This window comes from Gopherus evgoodei, chromosome 4 (assembly GCF_007399415.2).
Source record: "Gopherus evgoodei ecotype Sinaloan lineage chromosome 4, rGopEvg1_v1.p, whole genome shotgun sequence".
In the NCBI taxonomy this organism is placed as follows: Eukaryota; Metazoa; Chordata; order Testudines; family Testudinidae; genus Gopherus; species Gopherus evgoodei.
In genome coordinates this window covers 94,984,576-95,002,764 of record NC_044325.1, presented here as the reverse complement: position 1 = coordinate 95,002,764, position 18,189 = coordinate 94,984,576, and the positions used below count along the sequence as shown (strand labels likewise).

Sequence of the window (18,189 nt, the reverse complement as noted above, 5' to 3'; positions counted from 1 at the left end):
TGCTGTGTGCAGAATGATTTAGAACATGGTATTAATAAGCAAAAGTCACACGAATTGATTCAAAACTAGTTTTTATTTGGTGCCTTAAATTATAACATTTAATTTCAAAATATTTTCACCATAAGAAAAGATCATAGTCTTACTTGATATGTGAAACTAAAGAATAATTTCAAAGAAAACCTACATCCAGCACCATTAATCAAAATCTGAGAAGGTATGTTGGCTATTCCAATGATCCCTATGTTCACTGAGGGGATTTTTTTTCCAGGTTGTAGTCCATAATGTGCTCTAACTCAATTTCAGAACCTTCACCCTGTCTGAATTAACTGTCAATGTTTATCCTTAGTGGCCATTGTTGTGCTGCTGATGTTTCAGTGAAATGTAGTATGTTCCTGATACATTATTGTTGTCACTAAAGGAACTGCATTTTGCAGTATATAGTGTATCACTCAGGTGAGTTTCAGTACATCATATTCCCTGATTCTTCCACTTCTGTTTTGAAATATTTAAATCTCCCTTGTGCCACTCTAAATGTGACTACTATCCCAATATTTTTTGAAATCCAAAAACTAGATTATCCCCTCCATTTCTGCAAGCTGATGAAACAAAGATCCACCAGATTTCTCTTGACAGGTGTTGAAGGGAAACACAGTGTTGTCCTGAGCTCTATGAGACTCTATGAAAGCTCTGTGGGGTCAGGACTCCACAAGATTTTGGAGACAAGGATGATGGAAGTAAAGCAGGTGACCAGCCAAATTGCATTCCCTGCTGAGGTTTCGGATATTCGTTCAGCATTTCTTCTTGTTTTCAGCATTAACATCCTCAGTGTCCTTTCTTAGGCTGTTACTTTGTAACTGTGATGAGACTTGACCAATAGCATTATTGCTCTTATAGGAAGGAAGAGACTCAGCAGAGCTGCAGGGAGGGTCAGGCCTGCATTAAGATGTTTCTGTCTCTGGAACTAGGGCTTCTCTTTCTCAAAGACCTTGGGTATCCCTGAGATTAGAAGGCTATACTCCCGTTTCTCTTCTAGACTCCCAAACACACTTACCCTTGAATGGATGACTACTTAGAAACTCCACAAGGTCAAGCTGCTGCAGTTTCCAGCTCTTCTGTCTCTACTTCAATGATTCTCTCCACCCCACCCACCAGCTTTCTGCTCTCTGCATGCAGCTTATGTGATATACAAAGTTGGCTAGAACTGTAATGACCAATATGAACTGCATACCTATCATGAAATCTTGAATCATTTCCTCTAAGGCTCTGTAATGGTATTTATGGCTCAGAATCCAGGTAATTCACATTAAATGTATTATTGGTATCTTTATTCTCTCATGTAATGATGCCTTTAACATATGTAGTGCTGTATTGGACTGGGCTGGATAGAAGCTTCCAAGTATCATAAGTATCAATCATAGCTGTTTTTACATCTTGATAATACATTTTTGAAAGTACAATTTTAATAATTTGTTTTCTAAAATTTTTCTCACAGCCATCAAGCAGCAGGTGGAAATTAGAGCTATTTATGCCAGAATCCGAAAGCAGCAAGGTCCAGATGCCACTAATATTGTTGTCTCTCCTTCAGAGAAACTTAAAGGACAGGTTGTATTTTTCTACTAAGGCTGCAAATGCTGTACAGTTACAAATACATTCTTTAGAGTTAATATAACTTTACCATTATGGTACATAAGATGTAACCTTATCACTTACTATATCACCTTACTTTTATCTTAAATAGGGATATTTACCTCATCTTTGAACATTCAAATGCCTGAGGAATTCATTGATGAAAGTGTAAATCCATGAAATTTACTACATTGCAACCACTTTTCATCATAAAATTGACATGCTAGTGTAGCTAATACTGAGAAATCCCTCATCTTATTAAAGAAATATTTTTCCACTTTTCCACTTCTCGAAAACTAACAGTTCCCATAACAATTACTAGGGAGATTGTAGGTCAGATGTTACCTTTACAAACATAGCCCTGACCATTTCTTCAAGGGCCTGAAATCAACCAGAACCCCATTTCACTAGATCTTTGCCAAGTAGTCTCTGTGTGACTGAGCTCAATAACCGTGATTCAGCTCCATGAAAATGAAAGAGCCCATTTCAACTGAACGCCACATTAATTCTTCCTATCACCCCCTGTTCTATGTACCCATGTATGGCCTTTAGTGGTGAGTTCAGGAGACTGATTGTGCTGAGCATGATTAAGGATTCCCCTGATGTTGTTATTTGTGCTGGGAGAGATCATAAGGACTATTGTTAGCTTCTAACTGCTTTTCCATAACAGCCTTTAATATTTTAATTATAATTAGATACAGGCTGTCAATCAAAGAAGAAAGAACCAAAGAAACAATTTAAAATAAATGTTTATAGGGATATGGCAGCTGAATTCTCAAAACCAGATATGAAACTGCAACTGCATAGGAATTTGCATTTAACTGGACTAATTCTTTTTTTTTTAAATGATTTTTTTTACACTGAAGTGTGCAAATACAGAATCCTAATAATTAGGATTAGTGTTCTGCAGCTAGTCAAAACATCATTAGCAATAGTTCCGCATTCCTCTCCTCTCTTATTTTCTGGTCTCATCTGGAGCTAAATTGCAGCCCAGCTAATTAGGGCCTGGTCCAGCGAACAATCTGCACTTAAAACTCCCATTCACTTTAGTGGGAGTTCAGTGTGCAGAATGCTGGGTAAACCAAACCATGTATATGTAACAGTCTGGTTGAGTCCATATCGCAGTCTACCACCCTAAGTGCTGAAGAAGGCTGTCAATTGTTCTGTCCCCTCTCTCTTCCCCACAGCCTCCAAGCGAGCCATTGTTAATTGCTACAGTGTGACAGGATACTATCTTCCAATTGTGAATATCAGCTGGGCTGTGGCAAACAACTCTCCTCTTCCACTAGCCATAATCAGAAAGAAAATCCAGTCTGTGTGAAAACACAAATGTGTTGGTTCACTTCAGATGTTTTTTCTGGTTTCTGTGAAAGGAAAAGTCAGTCTCTGAAGGAAATACAACTCAGTGGACTGGGCGGGGATGGGGGGAGATACAGGGATGGCCCACATTTTGGCCGGGGAGCTCAAATGATGCCCCCATGTGACCTCGCTTGGGCCAAAACTTTGAAATTTCTCAATTTTACCTTCTTCCTCTTCTACTCCTTTCATGGTACTGCTCTGCTATTTACCCCAATAAAGGAGAACTAACAACTTAAAATGCCTTGTTCAAAAATTTTAAGTAACACTTAACTTTCAAACGCCTGAACAGCAAATGTAACTTTTCTTGTCTGCATAGTAAACATTGGCATTTTTATCTGTTTGAATAATCAAAGTGGTGCTCTCCGTGCCTTCTTGGTTGCAAAGATTTGAACTGCTTCCTGCTGAAGGTCTACAGTCTGGGCCAGCTCATGCTCTACTGAGATGGTTGCAAGGCTGACCAGCCTCTCCTGTCTTATTGTGGAGTGTAGATTTGTTTTTATTAACTTTGGCTTGGAGAAGCTGTGTTCTCCACTGGCAACTGATACAGGAAGTGTTAGAAGTATGCACAGAGCAACAAAAGCATTTGGAAAGAGGGTGGTCATCTTATTTGTGCACATATATTCCAAGAACAGCCTTTGGAGTTGATCCTGCTGAAATATATCTTGAAAGGGATTTCAGTTCATCACCTAAATCACTCGCATCAATATCATGCATGTCATCAGGTGTCAACACTGTCTCTAGTGCCCTGCATTGCTGGTGAAGGTCTTCTTCAAGGTATAGTCAGGAGTTTTGCAATATCATACAACATCCCAAATATACTGCTGTGTTTCTTGAGCTGCATGAAATGTTCTTCAGCTGACTGTATTGCACAATTTAGCATCTGGTTAAAGAATTCAATTTTGAATTGTTGTTTGGGGTCTCTTATGGTTATTCTGTGCCTCATAATCAAAATGTCGTCTTCAGTGACTCTTGTATTCTTAAATGGGTGGGAAAATAGCTTCAGTGCGAAGTTCCTCTGCCAACTTCTGTGCACTCTTCAGAACATTTTGAAATCCCTCATCTGACCGGTAAGACTGTAGGTATGACTTTGCTTTGTCCAGTTGTTCCATTGCTCCAGATATATCAAGGTCAACACCTCGGAGACTCTAGCTTACAACATTTATTTCAAAAACAGTATGTCATGCCACAACACTAAGCCACACAGAAATGTGAAGTTATGTATGTTTCTGGTGATTCCATTTCCCTCTGCCACTGTTCTCCCATGAACAGTTCCTGTCATAGCATTATCCTTTGTAATGGCAACTGCGGCATCATCTATCTTCCCAATTTGGTGTTTGATAGGCTTTATTGCCTCCACTCAACTTTCCCATTGTGTGGCACTCTGCGATTTCAGTGTCAGAGAGGATGTTCCCAGATGTTGCTTCAAAATTTGCCATCAGTGAGTTGATGCAGAGAAAAATACATAGAGGCTTTTAATTACATTAAAAAATTCAGCAGTCTCACTAGAAGCTGATGCTGCATCACTGACCACCAAGTTCAGTGAACAAGAACTGCATGGGCCAAAAAAAGCTTGAGGGTTTAACTCTCGGATCCGTGTCTGCACTCCTCTGTTCTTTCCTCTCATATTGGCACCATTATTATAGCCCTGACCTCTCATGTCAGCTATCGCAATTCCCGTATCTTTTAGCTTTTTAAGAAGCACTTTTGTCATACCAACTCCTGTAGTATCATCAATGTCAATAAATTCTAGAAAGTGTTCTCTGACAGTCACCATTGCAGGGATATTTTCACTAGGTTCTGTTGTTGGTACAAAACATACCATTAAAGCCATTTGTTCCATATAGCTGATGTCAGGTGTGCAGTCCAGAATAACAGAGTAATATCTTGCTGTTTTCAGATCTGCCACAATCTTCTGTTTGACGTTTGTTGCCAGTAACTGTATGATCTCATTTTGAATTGTTTTTCCAAGGTAGTGGCATGTGTACTTTTCTTGGGTGGTGACTCTTCTTAGATGCTCCTGGAGTACAGCATCAAACTCAGTCATCAGCTCCACAATTTTAAGGAAGTTTCCATTGTTTAGCACATACAGCTGATTTGAAGTGCCACGCAGAGCTAGATTTTGGATAGCAAGCATTCTTACAATGGCAACAAGCCCTTTCAGAATATTTTGCCAGTAAAGAGACTCTGATGCAATCTTCTCTTGATGCTGATCATCTGTGGTGGCCTTTAACCTTAGTCACATCTCAAGCTCTTTCCACCTATGGAATGCTCTCTGGTGATTTGCTGCCTTCTCATGGCATGACAGATTTTTCCAGTCCTGTGTTCCTGTAGGACCCAGTGTGGCTGGAACATTAGACTGGAAGAGTTTGCAACAAAAACAGTACGCAGCATTCTGGATTTTTGAGTACATAAGCCATGGCCGCTCCACTTTGTCACCATTGGGGATTTCATATCAGGAAGGTGTTGAATGAAGGGGGATAGCTCAGTGGTTTGAGTATTAGCCTGCTAAATCCAGGGTTGTGAGTTCAGTCCTCAAGGGGCAAAATCAGGGAATTTGGGACAAAATCAGTACTTGGTCCTTCTAGTGAAGGCAGGGGGCTGGACTCAATGACTTTTCAGGGTCCCTTCCAGTTCTATGAGATAGGTGTAGCTCCATATATTTTATTTTTTAACTTCTACTTTCATTGTCTTTGGGGAAGATGAAGTTTTTCACTTGCTGTGGCCCATGCAGTACAAGGAAGTCCCTCAGGCTACTGCTCTAGTGGGTCTACAGTCCTGGATCATCTAGACTTAGGGAACTAAACTCAGCAGCAGCTGTTTCTTGCATCTCCACTACACTCTTCTCTGATCTACACTTTTCTTCAGAAATGTGCATGGTTACATCCATTTGAGATGGAGATATGGATGCTGCAGTAGCTGCCAGGTCACCTGCACTCTGACTAACTGGAAGATCAGGCATCTCCTCACCACTCACATCCTCACTGGATGATCATTTGTGTCTATGTATCTCAGGTGAGCTCCTTCATGCTTAGATAGAAAAGCTTCTTTTACTTTCTTTCTTTTTCTGAATGCTGCCCCAGATGGGCATTTTCTTCTTTCACTCATGACTGCTATTCTGTGCCAGCTACAGTGGCTCTCAACACTCAGTTGAAGGGGACAAATAAGCAGGCTGGTAGCAGGGCCTGAGTGAGGGAAGATGTCAGTGTCTTAAGGGCCTAACTGGCTCCTACTACTACAGTTGACTGCCTGTTCTTCTCAAGTGGGTTCAGGGAAGCAGCAGGAAACAGAAAGCTTCCTGAGAAGCTGGTGTTAATCAGTACAGACTCTTGGGGGTGCTAGAGAGGTACATAAGAGGCTCCTCCTCCTCTCTCTCCCTGCAGCTCTTGCTGCTTTCTGTTATTCCCTCTCACCTTTTCTCCTGCCTGCCTGTTATGTCTCTTGTGCCCTCCTTCCTCCAGCACAGCACTCCACCATCTCTGTGCATCCAGAGCAGAGAGAATACATATGCACCAGTAGTAGACATGATTTTCTGCAGTCTGGGTCCTAGTGGTTCCTCCCCCGCACCCAGTCTGGTACCTGAGGTGGCTGCCTCAGTTTGCCTCATGGTAAGGCCAGCCCTGGGGAGATACAGTAACTCCTCACTTAATGTTGTAGTTATGTTCCTGAAAAATGCAACTTTAAGTGAAACTATGTTAAACTAATCCAATTTTCTCATAAGATTTAATGTAAATGTGAGGGGGGTTAGGTTCCAAAGAAATTTGGGGGGGGGCAGACAAAAGGCATTATATTCTGTACAGTACTGGTTGGGAAGTGCGCCTGGCTTACCCCACACAGGCACAGCCCGCTGAAGGCAAGGACAGTAGGAAACACCTTCATAGCATCAGCGGCAGCTTCCCTGGAAAAGAACAGGCACCGACTTTGCCAGGAATGCTCCAGGCCTGCCTGTTCCTGTCCCCGCTCCACTCCAGGCCCACCTCTTCCCACCCCCACTCCACTTCCTCTCCCGAGCACACTGCATCCCCACTCCTTCCGCCCCTCCCCCCAAAGTCCTAAGCGCTGCCAATCTGAGAGGGAAGGGGAGGAGCAGAGACACAGCGCTTCCCCACTCCTGCCCCTCCCTCCTAGCACTTTACGCTTAGGACTTTCTGGGTGGGGGGAGGAGCGGAGAGGCAGCACTTCCCCACTCATTCCCCACACCCTCCCAAAAGTCCTAAGCACCGCCAGACTTCTGTTTGGCAGTGGTAGAAGCGCTGGGAGGGAGAGAGAGGAGGCAGAGAAGAGGAACTTGTGCAATGCTCCCTTGTAAGGTCGCTGTTCTTCCAAGAATCTTACAAGCAGTGGACAGAGCAGGCAGCCAAACAACATTATAAGGGAGCATTGCACAACTTTAAACGAGCATGTTCCCTAATTGAACAGTGACGTAACCTTGAAAGAATGTTAAGGGGGAGGACGTTAAGTGAGGAGTTACTGTAGCTGGTTTGCTGTGGTAAAATGTTATCTTGAGTTAAATTTGCAGATGCTTAAAAAAATCATCAATTGTTTGTCAATATTCATTAAAGAAAAATAGGGAGGTTTTGTACCCAGCTTTACAATGTCCCCAAGATCAATTGGTAAAATTTACTATTTGTCACTAGTAAACAGACAGCATAATCAAAATACAAAATTTAACCAAAAGGATAACTTTGAATAACAGACTTTAATAAATGAATAGACTCACCCAAGGTTAGTTATAGTAGTTCATAGTCACTGTTGTCAGTGCTTGTCAAGTAAATTTGGTACTTGTTCTTCCAAATGTTTGCTTTTTTAATTATAGAAATATTCCATTTGGTTGAAACTTATGTGGTCTATCTAGTAGTAATTGGCTCCCATATAGCTGCCTGATGACATGATTATGTCAGATGTGTTCTACCACTTCACATTTTTAATAAACCTGGTAATGTCCGGCTTTTGTTTTTTATCAATTTGAATCAGCTCCACATAAGCCACAAATCAGATTTCAATATTTGTGTATGAACAAGAACCATTTTATTATTAAGCTAGGATGGTATCAACATCCCTGAACCTGACAGCTTTCTCTGAAAAATGTATTTCCTGCTGCTACAGAAACGTTAAGGTGAATCAAATGTAAATCAGCAGTGACAGACCAGTGACCAGACTGTACACTGTATCCTCAAGAGAACTCTGTTTGCCTGCATATCTCATGCTTTACTTGTCTAAGCAGTTTTCTTATTCATAATTAACATGGATTTGATAGCCCCAAAATGTTCACTTGCAAGATGTTTTCAAGAAAAAGAGAAATACCCTCTTTTGTGACCGCCTGCCCTTCTATGGCCAACCGAAATATTTGAAGCCTGAGGATCCATACATTTATCTCTAACTTTTTCATGTACTGTATGTCTGTCTCAACTTGAAATTCATTAAAATGTTCTCATTCATATATATAAAATAGAAAAAATCTCTAGGACCTGATTCTTCTCTTACTCTTATTTTGCATGGCTATAGTTCTAGAATTCCATTGACATCAATGGAGTTACTCCTTATTTACACTACTGTAAATGGGAGTAAAACTTGCCCATAATTTAAAGGATCATTGTGAAGGTTGGTGTTCAACCTATTTTTTCCCTTTTACATCAATTTATAAAGTCCATGTTATTATTTGTAAGGGGAATTATTCTGTTCCTTGAATACCAAAAGTGCTTCAATGCTCTTTTCTGATTATAACAAATCAGCATATATCTGTACACTGAAGGAATACCCTTTTGTTCTGAAAACATTCCTTTTTTAAGCTGTAAAGGTATATTTTAATTTAAATATTTGTTAATTAATATTTTAGAATTATTTTACATGTTATGAACAATGCCTTGATTGAGAATATGAAAGCATTTAATAATTTCACAACATATTAACGGTGACTAATATTTTCTAATTTAGGCCAAAACTCCCAGTTCACTTCTGGCTCTTACTACCGGTGCTCATTACCAGCTCAACAACTAGGTAAGCTAAGATATTTAGACATCTAAGCTGAAGCCAACAAAGGCTACACACCAGCCTTTAAATAGAGCATTCAGTGTAATTAGCCAAGCCACTGATATATTTTTGGCTGAGTATTTGCTACTAGTTGCTATTTTCTGAATTCAGGAAGAGTGTCACATACGATGCAGTGGGAAAAATCTTCCCACTTTCCCAACACCTGTGGAAAACCTCAGGGGCAGCAGAATCAGTCAGTTCTGTTTAAGCACTGGGGAGACAGAATTTCCTGAGCTCATGCATAGTCTGCAATACTGCTGCTGTTTTTAGCATTTTCCACAAAATAAAGGTGGTTGGAGAGGTACAGGGAGTATAGGGATGAGGCTAGTACAGTAACTCCTCACTTAAAGTCGTCCCAGTTAACGTTGTTTTGTTGTTACATTGCTGATCAATTAGGGAACATGCTCGTTTAAAATTTTGCAATGTTGCCTTCTGACATCATTTGGCAGCTGCCTGCTTTGTCCACTGCTGGCAGGAAGAGCAACCCATTGCAGCTAGCTGGTGGGGGCTTGGAACCAGGGTCGACCGGCAGCCCCCCATCAGCTCCCCTTATCAGCTCCTTGCTCCCCTAAATTCCCTGTGCAGCAGCTGCTCAGCAGACTAGCAATTGCAGCTGTCCCTCCCACACTGCCATGTGCTGCTCCTGCCTTCTGCCTTGGAACTGCTCTCTGAGACCCGTCTTGCTGTGCGGGAGGAGAGGAGGAAGAGGGGGGCTAATATCAGGGTGTCCCTTTCCCCCCTGCTCCTGCACCCTGCTATCCCATCTTCCATGGAGCAGAGGGAGACACCACAGGGCTCAGGACAGAGGGAGCTTGCTGGCAGCAGCTGCAGCTGCAGTCCCAGCAAGCTGATCTAATTAACAAGGCAGTGTACTTATAGGTAAATGCGCATCTCTCTCTCACACACACTGTGTGTGTCTCTGTCTCTAGCGCTGTCTCCCCTCCCTCCATTGCTGCTGCCTTTTAGAGTGTGAGAGTTGACCCTGGAGGGCTCAGCCAATTCCAAGTTCATCATTTAGCAGTAAGGCATTCCCTGGAAAATATCCCACCCTCTGACTCCTTCACCTCAACCAAGCTTCACAATCATCATGACTGTGTGCCAGTATTAAACTGTTTGTTTAAAACTTATACAGTGTGTGTGTCTGGTGAAAAAATTTCCCTGGAACCTAACCCCCTCATTTACATTAATTCTTATGGGGAAACTGGATTCGCTTAACACTGTTTTGCTTAAAGTCGCATTTTTTGGGAACATAACTACAACATTAAGTGAGGAGTTACTGTAGAACAACTGCCATGTAGATCAACCTCTACAGCACCTGGCAGAGATAAGAAAAAGCAGCTGCGAAGGCTACTACAGTCTTAAGAGCATAAGTAGTAGCAATGCCACTGGTCTCCTTACACAACATCAGTGCTTGGAGGAGGATTGTTTCAACCCTTCCCATTGAATTACCTGGCACTAAGTTCTGGTATTTGGGTGTGGAGAAGTGCGGTGATTTGCCCCATACTAATTAAGGCACGGACCCAGGAAAGCACTTATGCATATTTATATTGATTCTGTGAATAGTCTTAGCTAACATATGCTTAAGTGCTTTGCCAAATCAAGGCCTAAGTGTATTACCAACAAGTGGCATGAGCTGGTAAAAATATTATGATGAGAGGTGAAATGGCTGCTGTAATGTCTATGTCTATTATGCAGTTAGGAAAAAGGAAAACATAATCACACGTTGACTGAACAAAGTAGTGACCACTTTACAAACCAGACCTGTGTACCTGGGAGCTACTCTCTTGCCATAGTTCGAATATAACTCAGACATGCTCAAGTTTTTTTCCATTTCCGCTTGGGGGTGGTCTGTGCTTTTGGGGTGTCAGTCAGGGGTTGTAGATCTCTAGTATTGATGTCTGTTGACCGGGATGTCTGTTTGTGTACAACTACCGTATGAATAATTGGTGCAATACCTCAAGCACAATTGGTGAGCATTGGAAAAGCCAGTAGCATGCTAACAGAGCAAACAATTAATGTTAATTTCAAATTTAATTAAAAATACAAGAAAAATCCTTTTGCGAAAGGGCAAATTGGTTCCAAGTTATTTGCTGTAAGAAAGAAATAGAACTTGACACTGTTCCTTTCAGCAATAATCTTGCCCTTATTCATCATTATTAAGCTCTGAAATTGGTCAAAAAACTATATTAGGTGACTGGAAAAGATATAAAAGACATATATAGTTTCTTCTTCAAAGATCAAAGAATGAAAAAGCTAGAGTGACCACATCTACAGGAAAAAGGGTATAACACTAAGAAGATGTCAGTTAGAATTTTTACTTATCTTTTCTTTCAAAGACTTGATAAAGATCTTTTGAAAAATGAATGTAGACTTAAATTACTTAAGAAATAATGAACAAGGTTTAACTTCTTGACTACTGCCAGCTGTCTTAGGTACATACAGAAAATGCGGATCATTATACTATGAAATTTTGGTTTAAAGGGGCAACACCACAATTGCAGTGGATTTTAGCAATGAAGTGTCTAAATATGCCTTTTATTTAAACAGCTTTTTCTTTTCACATTTCCAGCTCCCTTCTCTTTCTGTGATTTATTATTAGCCTTTCCCCACATCTTTACTGTTTTCAAGTATGTTATTTATTTATATAAATTGCTGATAGTCCTACTAGATCACTTGTCTCTTCCTGGGATGAGTAAATCATTTCAGAGACATCAATTCCCAATAGTAATGACCAGGAGGCGCTGCTGCTGGCTATAATTCCAACTCAGGAAGGCACGGGACTACTGGACAATTGGAAATGATGATAGCAGCAACTGCAGTCAGAAAGTAGAACAGAACAACAATAAAAGATATGGTACCAAATTTGCATTAACAATGAATACCAGTGTGAATATTAGATACTGGAGCTGATCAAAAAACATGAAAATTTTTGATGAAAATCTTTGAAATGTTCAGAGAGGTATCAAAAATTTGACAGTTTAAACATTTTGACCAGCTCTATTAAGTATACCCCATGTTTGGCACAGCTGAAACAAACATATTTCAATCTGTCACTGATGTTGCATACATACCATACAATGCAGTCCAAACTCCCAAATTCTATAGGGTGAAATAGAAGTGCCATGTGTTTCCCATCCTAAATCTTAAAATATCTTATCATTATTGCTGAGTTGAAGGAATTGTATTACAATAATTGCTCAGATGAGATAGGAGCTGCATTGTACATATGTAGTCACAGTGACAGAACAGTCCACATCCCAAAGAGTTTACAATCCAAGGTCTTGGGGGTCTTTCTGGTAATTTCAGTGGGTTTTGGATTAGGCCCTAAATAAATAATATGGAGAAAGAGGGTGTGTGCTGGGGTTGGGGAGGAATTAGTTCAGTCTATATGTCAATTAAATTCATGGAATCTCTAACAAGGGTGCCATTTAGTAATAATTGTGTTGATGGTATTTTTGTATATAGACCCTGTCATTTAATAACTGGAGTGAGACAAACAACTCATTTCATATAGGTCACCACATCCCCATCTGGTGAGATTAATTACTTTGACTTTAGCCAGTTTTGAACCAGACACCTGTTGATGAAGTGCTCTGTATCCCATTACCTACCACCCTTATCTTTTTTGGATGTATTAAATATACCTTAAACCCTTTGACCAAAACAGTGAAGAGGCACACGATTGTTTTTAAAGTTAAAAGAAATAGCTGACTTTTTAGAATCTCAAAAAAGTTTACCCTCACTTTGAGTTTTTAGTGAAATTTTGTGTGGATTTTTATTTTATAAGAAAGTGTTTGTTTCTACTCAGGTCCAGTTTGATAAACTAAGTGGAACAGAAATTATTGCTTGTAACTACTGTATAACAAGCATTTAGATGTTCGCTCTCTGTGGGTCTCCTTTCTGGGGTTCATTATTATTAGAACTTTATGGGATGCTCTATATAAACACCAAAATACTTCACTCTTGGCATTTATGCTCTAGTTTTTTTATTTCTTATGAGATCCATTTCTTCTGTATCCATAAACAAGTACCCCTCCCCCAAGATTATGGTTAAAAAGAGGTTGCTTCCTGATACAATAGATCTGCTAAGGCCGTATACTAGGAACCTTGGTCAAGTGGTTGCAAAGGGCCAAATTTTGCACACTCTTACATCTCTGCAACCTTATTAGCTTAAATAAACTGAAAGCAAAATTAGATAGCCCATTGGTGGTAGAGGAGACAGGAAGAAAGTGAGGGAGGGGAAAGAGGTCTGAGAGGAAAGTCCATGTTTGGGATAAAGAAGAATGAAGATCAAGGAGTCTGAGGAAGGGAAGAGGAATCATTCTGCAGTTTTGGTGGATCCAGGCCTCATTTAGCCGTAGTCAGCTCCTAAAGATCACTTCAAAATCATATTCTAATCCCATTATGAATATACTGCAACGTTACCATCTACAGATAAGAGGCAGAACTGAAAAAGTAGCTGTGCTGCTTTGTTTTGGTTTAGCTGCACTGAGTTTGCAATTAGGATTAAGCACATCAAGACAGTTCCAGTAGGTTTTGGGTGGTTAAGCCTCCAATTTTAATTGAACTGCCTTCAGCTGATGATACAAATCTGCCTTTTTTAAAAGGTTGTGCAAACTGCATAGTTTCTGTAGCATGTTAAATTCAACTTGAATTTGCATTATATGTAATAATATGGGGAGGGAGATTAATGGGTTTCATGGAAATATGTGTATTTGTCCATCCAAAATGTAAGGCAACTTAAGCCTCTTTCCCTCAGAATGGTTCTTTTTCTTTCCTTGTTTCATTTTATTTTTCCATGTGTTTGTTAAAGCAGTCTTATTCTACTGCCTTCCGTCGAGTTAACATATAAACAATAAGGCACTAAGGAGACTTCTCTGGTCCAGCTCCTAAGCTGCATAAGAGCTTCTGGTTGGCACACCTGAGGAGACGGGGCAAAGGTAGTCTAAAGCCCTGGTTGTATTTCTCTTATCCCCCTGGACTTCCAAGAGCCAGTTCAGCACTGGCACACTTAACTTGCACTGGCTTGTAAAGGTTCATATGGGCAATAACGCTGGCCAGGGATCACCAGACATACCCATTCCTACCAATTGCAAACTATATGCCAGAGAAGGAGGAAACAGGAAGGAGTGAATTGGAGCTAGAATTTTTGTGCCTGCTGAACCTTTAGGGAAGCTTTATAATCACTTTAGTGATGCAAATATCCTATAGTATGGTGAGGGATCTGGCTCTTAGAACCCCTTATACTCCCCAATACACACAATAGTATGTGCTTATAAATCAATCTTTTATTGCTCTCCTAAAAGAACTTACTAAATAAAGCTATTTTGTTTTTTAAAAAGAATGTTAGCCACAAGTAATGCTGTATTCTTGAAAGCTATAAAATCCTTCCAGTCATGAGATAAGTACCAGGCATTCTTATATTCACAGGTAAGTTATTGTATGGAGAAATGTTGAAGGAAAGATTAAAAAAAATCTTACTAATGTGAAAGAGATTATGAATTTTAATAAACTAAATATATCAACTGCATATGTAGGAGAAAGGCAACCTTTCAATGTTACCTTTCAGTCTTCTGTATACACCTGTGACCAATTTAGGGGAAAGGTAAGCCCAGAACAGAAGGAAATTAAAATCAGTAAAAAGGGGCATGCATTTTGGAGTGACTGAGGGCAGAGCTGTTAATGCAGATTAGCACCCACTTTTGCCTGCCCAACATACTAAACAAATTGCAGTGACCTCCCAAGACAGAGGTCTGAATGTTTTATAATAATAAATTAGTCCCTTAGTACACACTTTCCTCTTTCATAAATCAGGGATTAAATTATATGGTCTCACAGTTTTGATCCATTTGACATCTGTCTATAAGCATACTGGGTTGCTGCTGTTTTATCTGGTGATGTCACATACAGGTAAGTTGGGGACACCAATGAAGTTCTTGTCTTCAAAAATCCTAGCTTCATTCCTGCTTACAATAATATTCAAAGAGAACAGTAAGCACCCAATATAACAGTTAAGTGACACAGCATCAAACTCACAGACAGAGCTGAGCATGCAGACCAAGCTCAGCAGATTTATGGGGCTCTTCATCGTTTTGCCATAAAGATGAAGAAGCAGTTATTCACCTGTGCACTTTTGCAGACTTTTGCCATAGGCAATGGTAGTGTTCTGAATTTAAAAAAAAGGAGACTATTATGTGATTTGGGGTAAAGGACAATCAAGTTTGCCAAAATTATTTGAGTTATCAAAATTAAGCATCTTTTTGCTCAGCAAATTTAGCAAAATGTTTTGTTTTTGTTTTCTCCATCCCACAAATTAAAAAACCAGCTGTCCAACTGCATTGAACTTGAAAGGAGGAACCCAGTTTCAGGAGGGAATAGTGCAGAGGAGGCCAGGAGACCAGTCTATGGGTACATGGTTAGAATTCTACCTGCAATTACAGCATTTCTGTAAACAGTTCTTTTAATAAAGAACTAGTTTACTTTTAGAAACATGGAGTCTCCTTCTGCTATTACCTTGGACCCAGTACAAGAAATACAACTCATGTCACAGAGCATAATCTCTATGGCACCCAGGGATTCCCCCAGCATAAGGAAAAACCCAAGATAGTTGGTGAAGCTGCTTTTTACTGCCACTTTGCACTGCTGGAAAAAGACCAGAGTTTTTAAGTTGTCACCTGTTTAAAAAAAAAACAACAACAACAACAACAAAACAACCCATCTCTAGCACCATATCATTAAAGATCACTAAAGCTTTCCTTGACTGTTTCTGTCTCTATTTTTTTTATGTCTGCCTTTTTCTTGCTAACAGTAAAGTCTGATGTTAATGGAAAAACCATTAAAAAAACCTGTTATCCTATGAAGAAAAAGTGAGTGCACTCAAGTGTAAAAGGAAGACTTATCGATCAATTTTCAGCTAAACTTTGCTTGTCTGACACTTTGCAGTAGAGGAATGTGTTTTTATTGCATGACCAGGTAGTTCAGATTTCCGGTCATTCTTAGTAAAGACCCTTTTTATAACACTGATAAAATTTTATCACAGAGCTATGAAAACAAAATTAGATTTCATAATTTACATCAGACCTTAAAGGAACTGCCTCTATAATTTTTTTAAACATTATCCTATTTAATATACCTATTCTGAACAAAAATCTTTTAATTTGATTGCAAGTTTTACTGAAATTCTCTTTTCTTTTTTCCCAGAAGGGAGGAATTGCTTTGGCTGTCAGTAAACAAGTGATTCCAGAAGAACAGTGAAAAAATGTCATCAGCAAATTATCTGTATTTGTTTCAAGCTGACTGCAATCTACTGGCATACTGTTCTGCACAATTAATCTGGTGTGACATAAAATGCATTTCAGAAATGCTGGATTCTGATGGCTGACCTCCTGTATACAATGCACAGATCTTGGGAAATCTGTTACAGTGCTTGTGCATACATATGCAGTAACTGCTTTTCAAAAGTGCATGGCAACGTGTGCTCCATATCTAAGGAAATAATTAAGTATTGTGGCCGTGGGCTATGTAAATTCCATAGCTTTCAGAATTAGTCCGCATTGTTGAGGGACTGGATAATTAGAATGAATTTTCAGAACCTGTTCTTGCAAAGGCTGTCTGCAGTGATTTTGTGTTTGAAGGGAATAGTTGCAGGGATCAATTCTAAAATACATATATGTAATTTGGAGAACAATCCTCAGTAGGAAAAATAGCTTTAGCATATGTCTATAGGTGAAGTAATTTACATTGAATTGATTAAGAATCATAATTAAACTTGTTTCTAAAGATACTTGTTTTTGTAATGTTCTAAAGTCCACTTTTTTATCAGGAATGATCTAAAAATAAATCATGTTCTGAGATTCTGCACTGGTTCCTTGCAGAAATGAACAGCGGCAGAAAAAAAAGTGGCAGGCAAAACATTTCACACACCATAATCTTCACAGGTATCCCAAGTTCTTTGAAAGTGCTACTCCATGAGCTGTACAATCAGATTTGCTTGTTGTGCTTCTGAAGACAAGTTACCATCATTTTTAATGCATAAAGACTGTCACTAATTTGGGAAGAAAATCTTTATTAGGTGGAAAAGAGCCTAATGTTGAACATACACACACAAAAAGCCTTCACCTGAAGAAGACAGATAGTACACCAAAGAGAAAATTAATTAGTGAGCAAACCAGTAGAAAATTGTTCTTACCAAAAGAAGCTTAAGAGCCTACTCCAACACTCACTGAAGTCAATGGTAGCCTTTCCGTTGACTTCAGTCGGTATTGTGTAAGAGCCTAAGTTAATATTCCTTGCTGTTGTAAAGTCATTTATTGTAGCTTTACACTGTCAACCTACTACTTTGGCCTTTGGTGGGGGTGGCATGGGGTCCAGCTATGAGATAGGCAGAGACTAACACAGATTTGTTGGTCAGAATAAGAGTCACAAGATAGCTGTAACTAAACATAGGCAGACACTTACTGTAGATATCTAGATCTTGTTCAGTGATGATCATAGGTCAGGCTTGATAAATATGGGTCAGTTTGTTGGGTAGTTCCGTCTGATGCGAATGTAATTTCTACTACTTTTGTACTATTTAACAGATGACATTGTTGCTAACATTCACTGAGACAGCTTTATGAGGCTCAATGGTACTCTGTTTGCTCTTATTTAAACACATTATTGTCTTTCTTATAGTAATTTAGCCAAAGATTAAAGTTAATCAGGGATGTGTGGTAAAGATTTAAGAGTATTCTTGCTTAGACAGTTAGAAAATAAAATTCAGTAGTCTTACAAGAAATTATCCATCATCACACATAAAAACCTTTCTAATTACAAATATAAGGGTAGATCTTCACCTGATGTAACTTGTTAAAGCTCCAGTGAAGTCAACTATACTATTACTGCAGCAAAGAATCCTGTGGCACCTTATAGACTAACAGACGTTTTGGAGCATGAGCTTTCGTGGGTGAATACCCACTTCCTCAGATGCATCTGAGGAAGTGGGTATTCACCCACGAAAGCTCATGCTCCAAAACGTCTGTTAGTCTATAAGGTGCCACAGGATTCTTTGCTGCTTTTACAGATCCAGACTAACACGGCTACCCTCTGATACTATACTATTACTGTAAACCTTGTCATAAAATCAAATACATATAAATCCAACTTTTAATCACGGCTGGCTGTTTCCTGGGATTAGGT

The 18,189-nt window shown here is 39.6% G+C and overlaps 1 protein-coding gene across 1 annotated transcript in view; it reads left to right on the top strand.

Moving 5' to 3' along the window:
* DCDC1 (doublecortin domain containing 1) overlaps positions 1 to 17,888 on the top strand; it is a 426,134-nt gene extending 408,246 nt beyond the window's left edge. The window contains 3 exon segments of the mRNA XM_030562124.1: positions 1,493 to 1,602; positions 8,917 to 8,979; positions 16,213 to 17,888. Of these exon segments, the coding sequence (XP_030417984.1) occupies positions 1,493 to 1,602; positions 8,917 to 8,979 (173 nt within the window). The 3' untranslated portion in view covers positions 16,213 to 17,888.
* Positions 17,889 to 18,189: the final 301 nt, after the last annotated feature.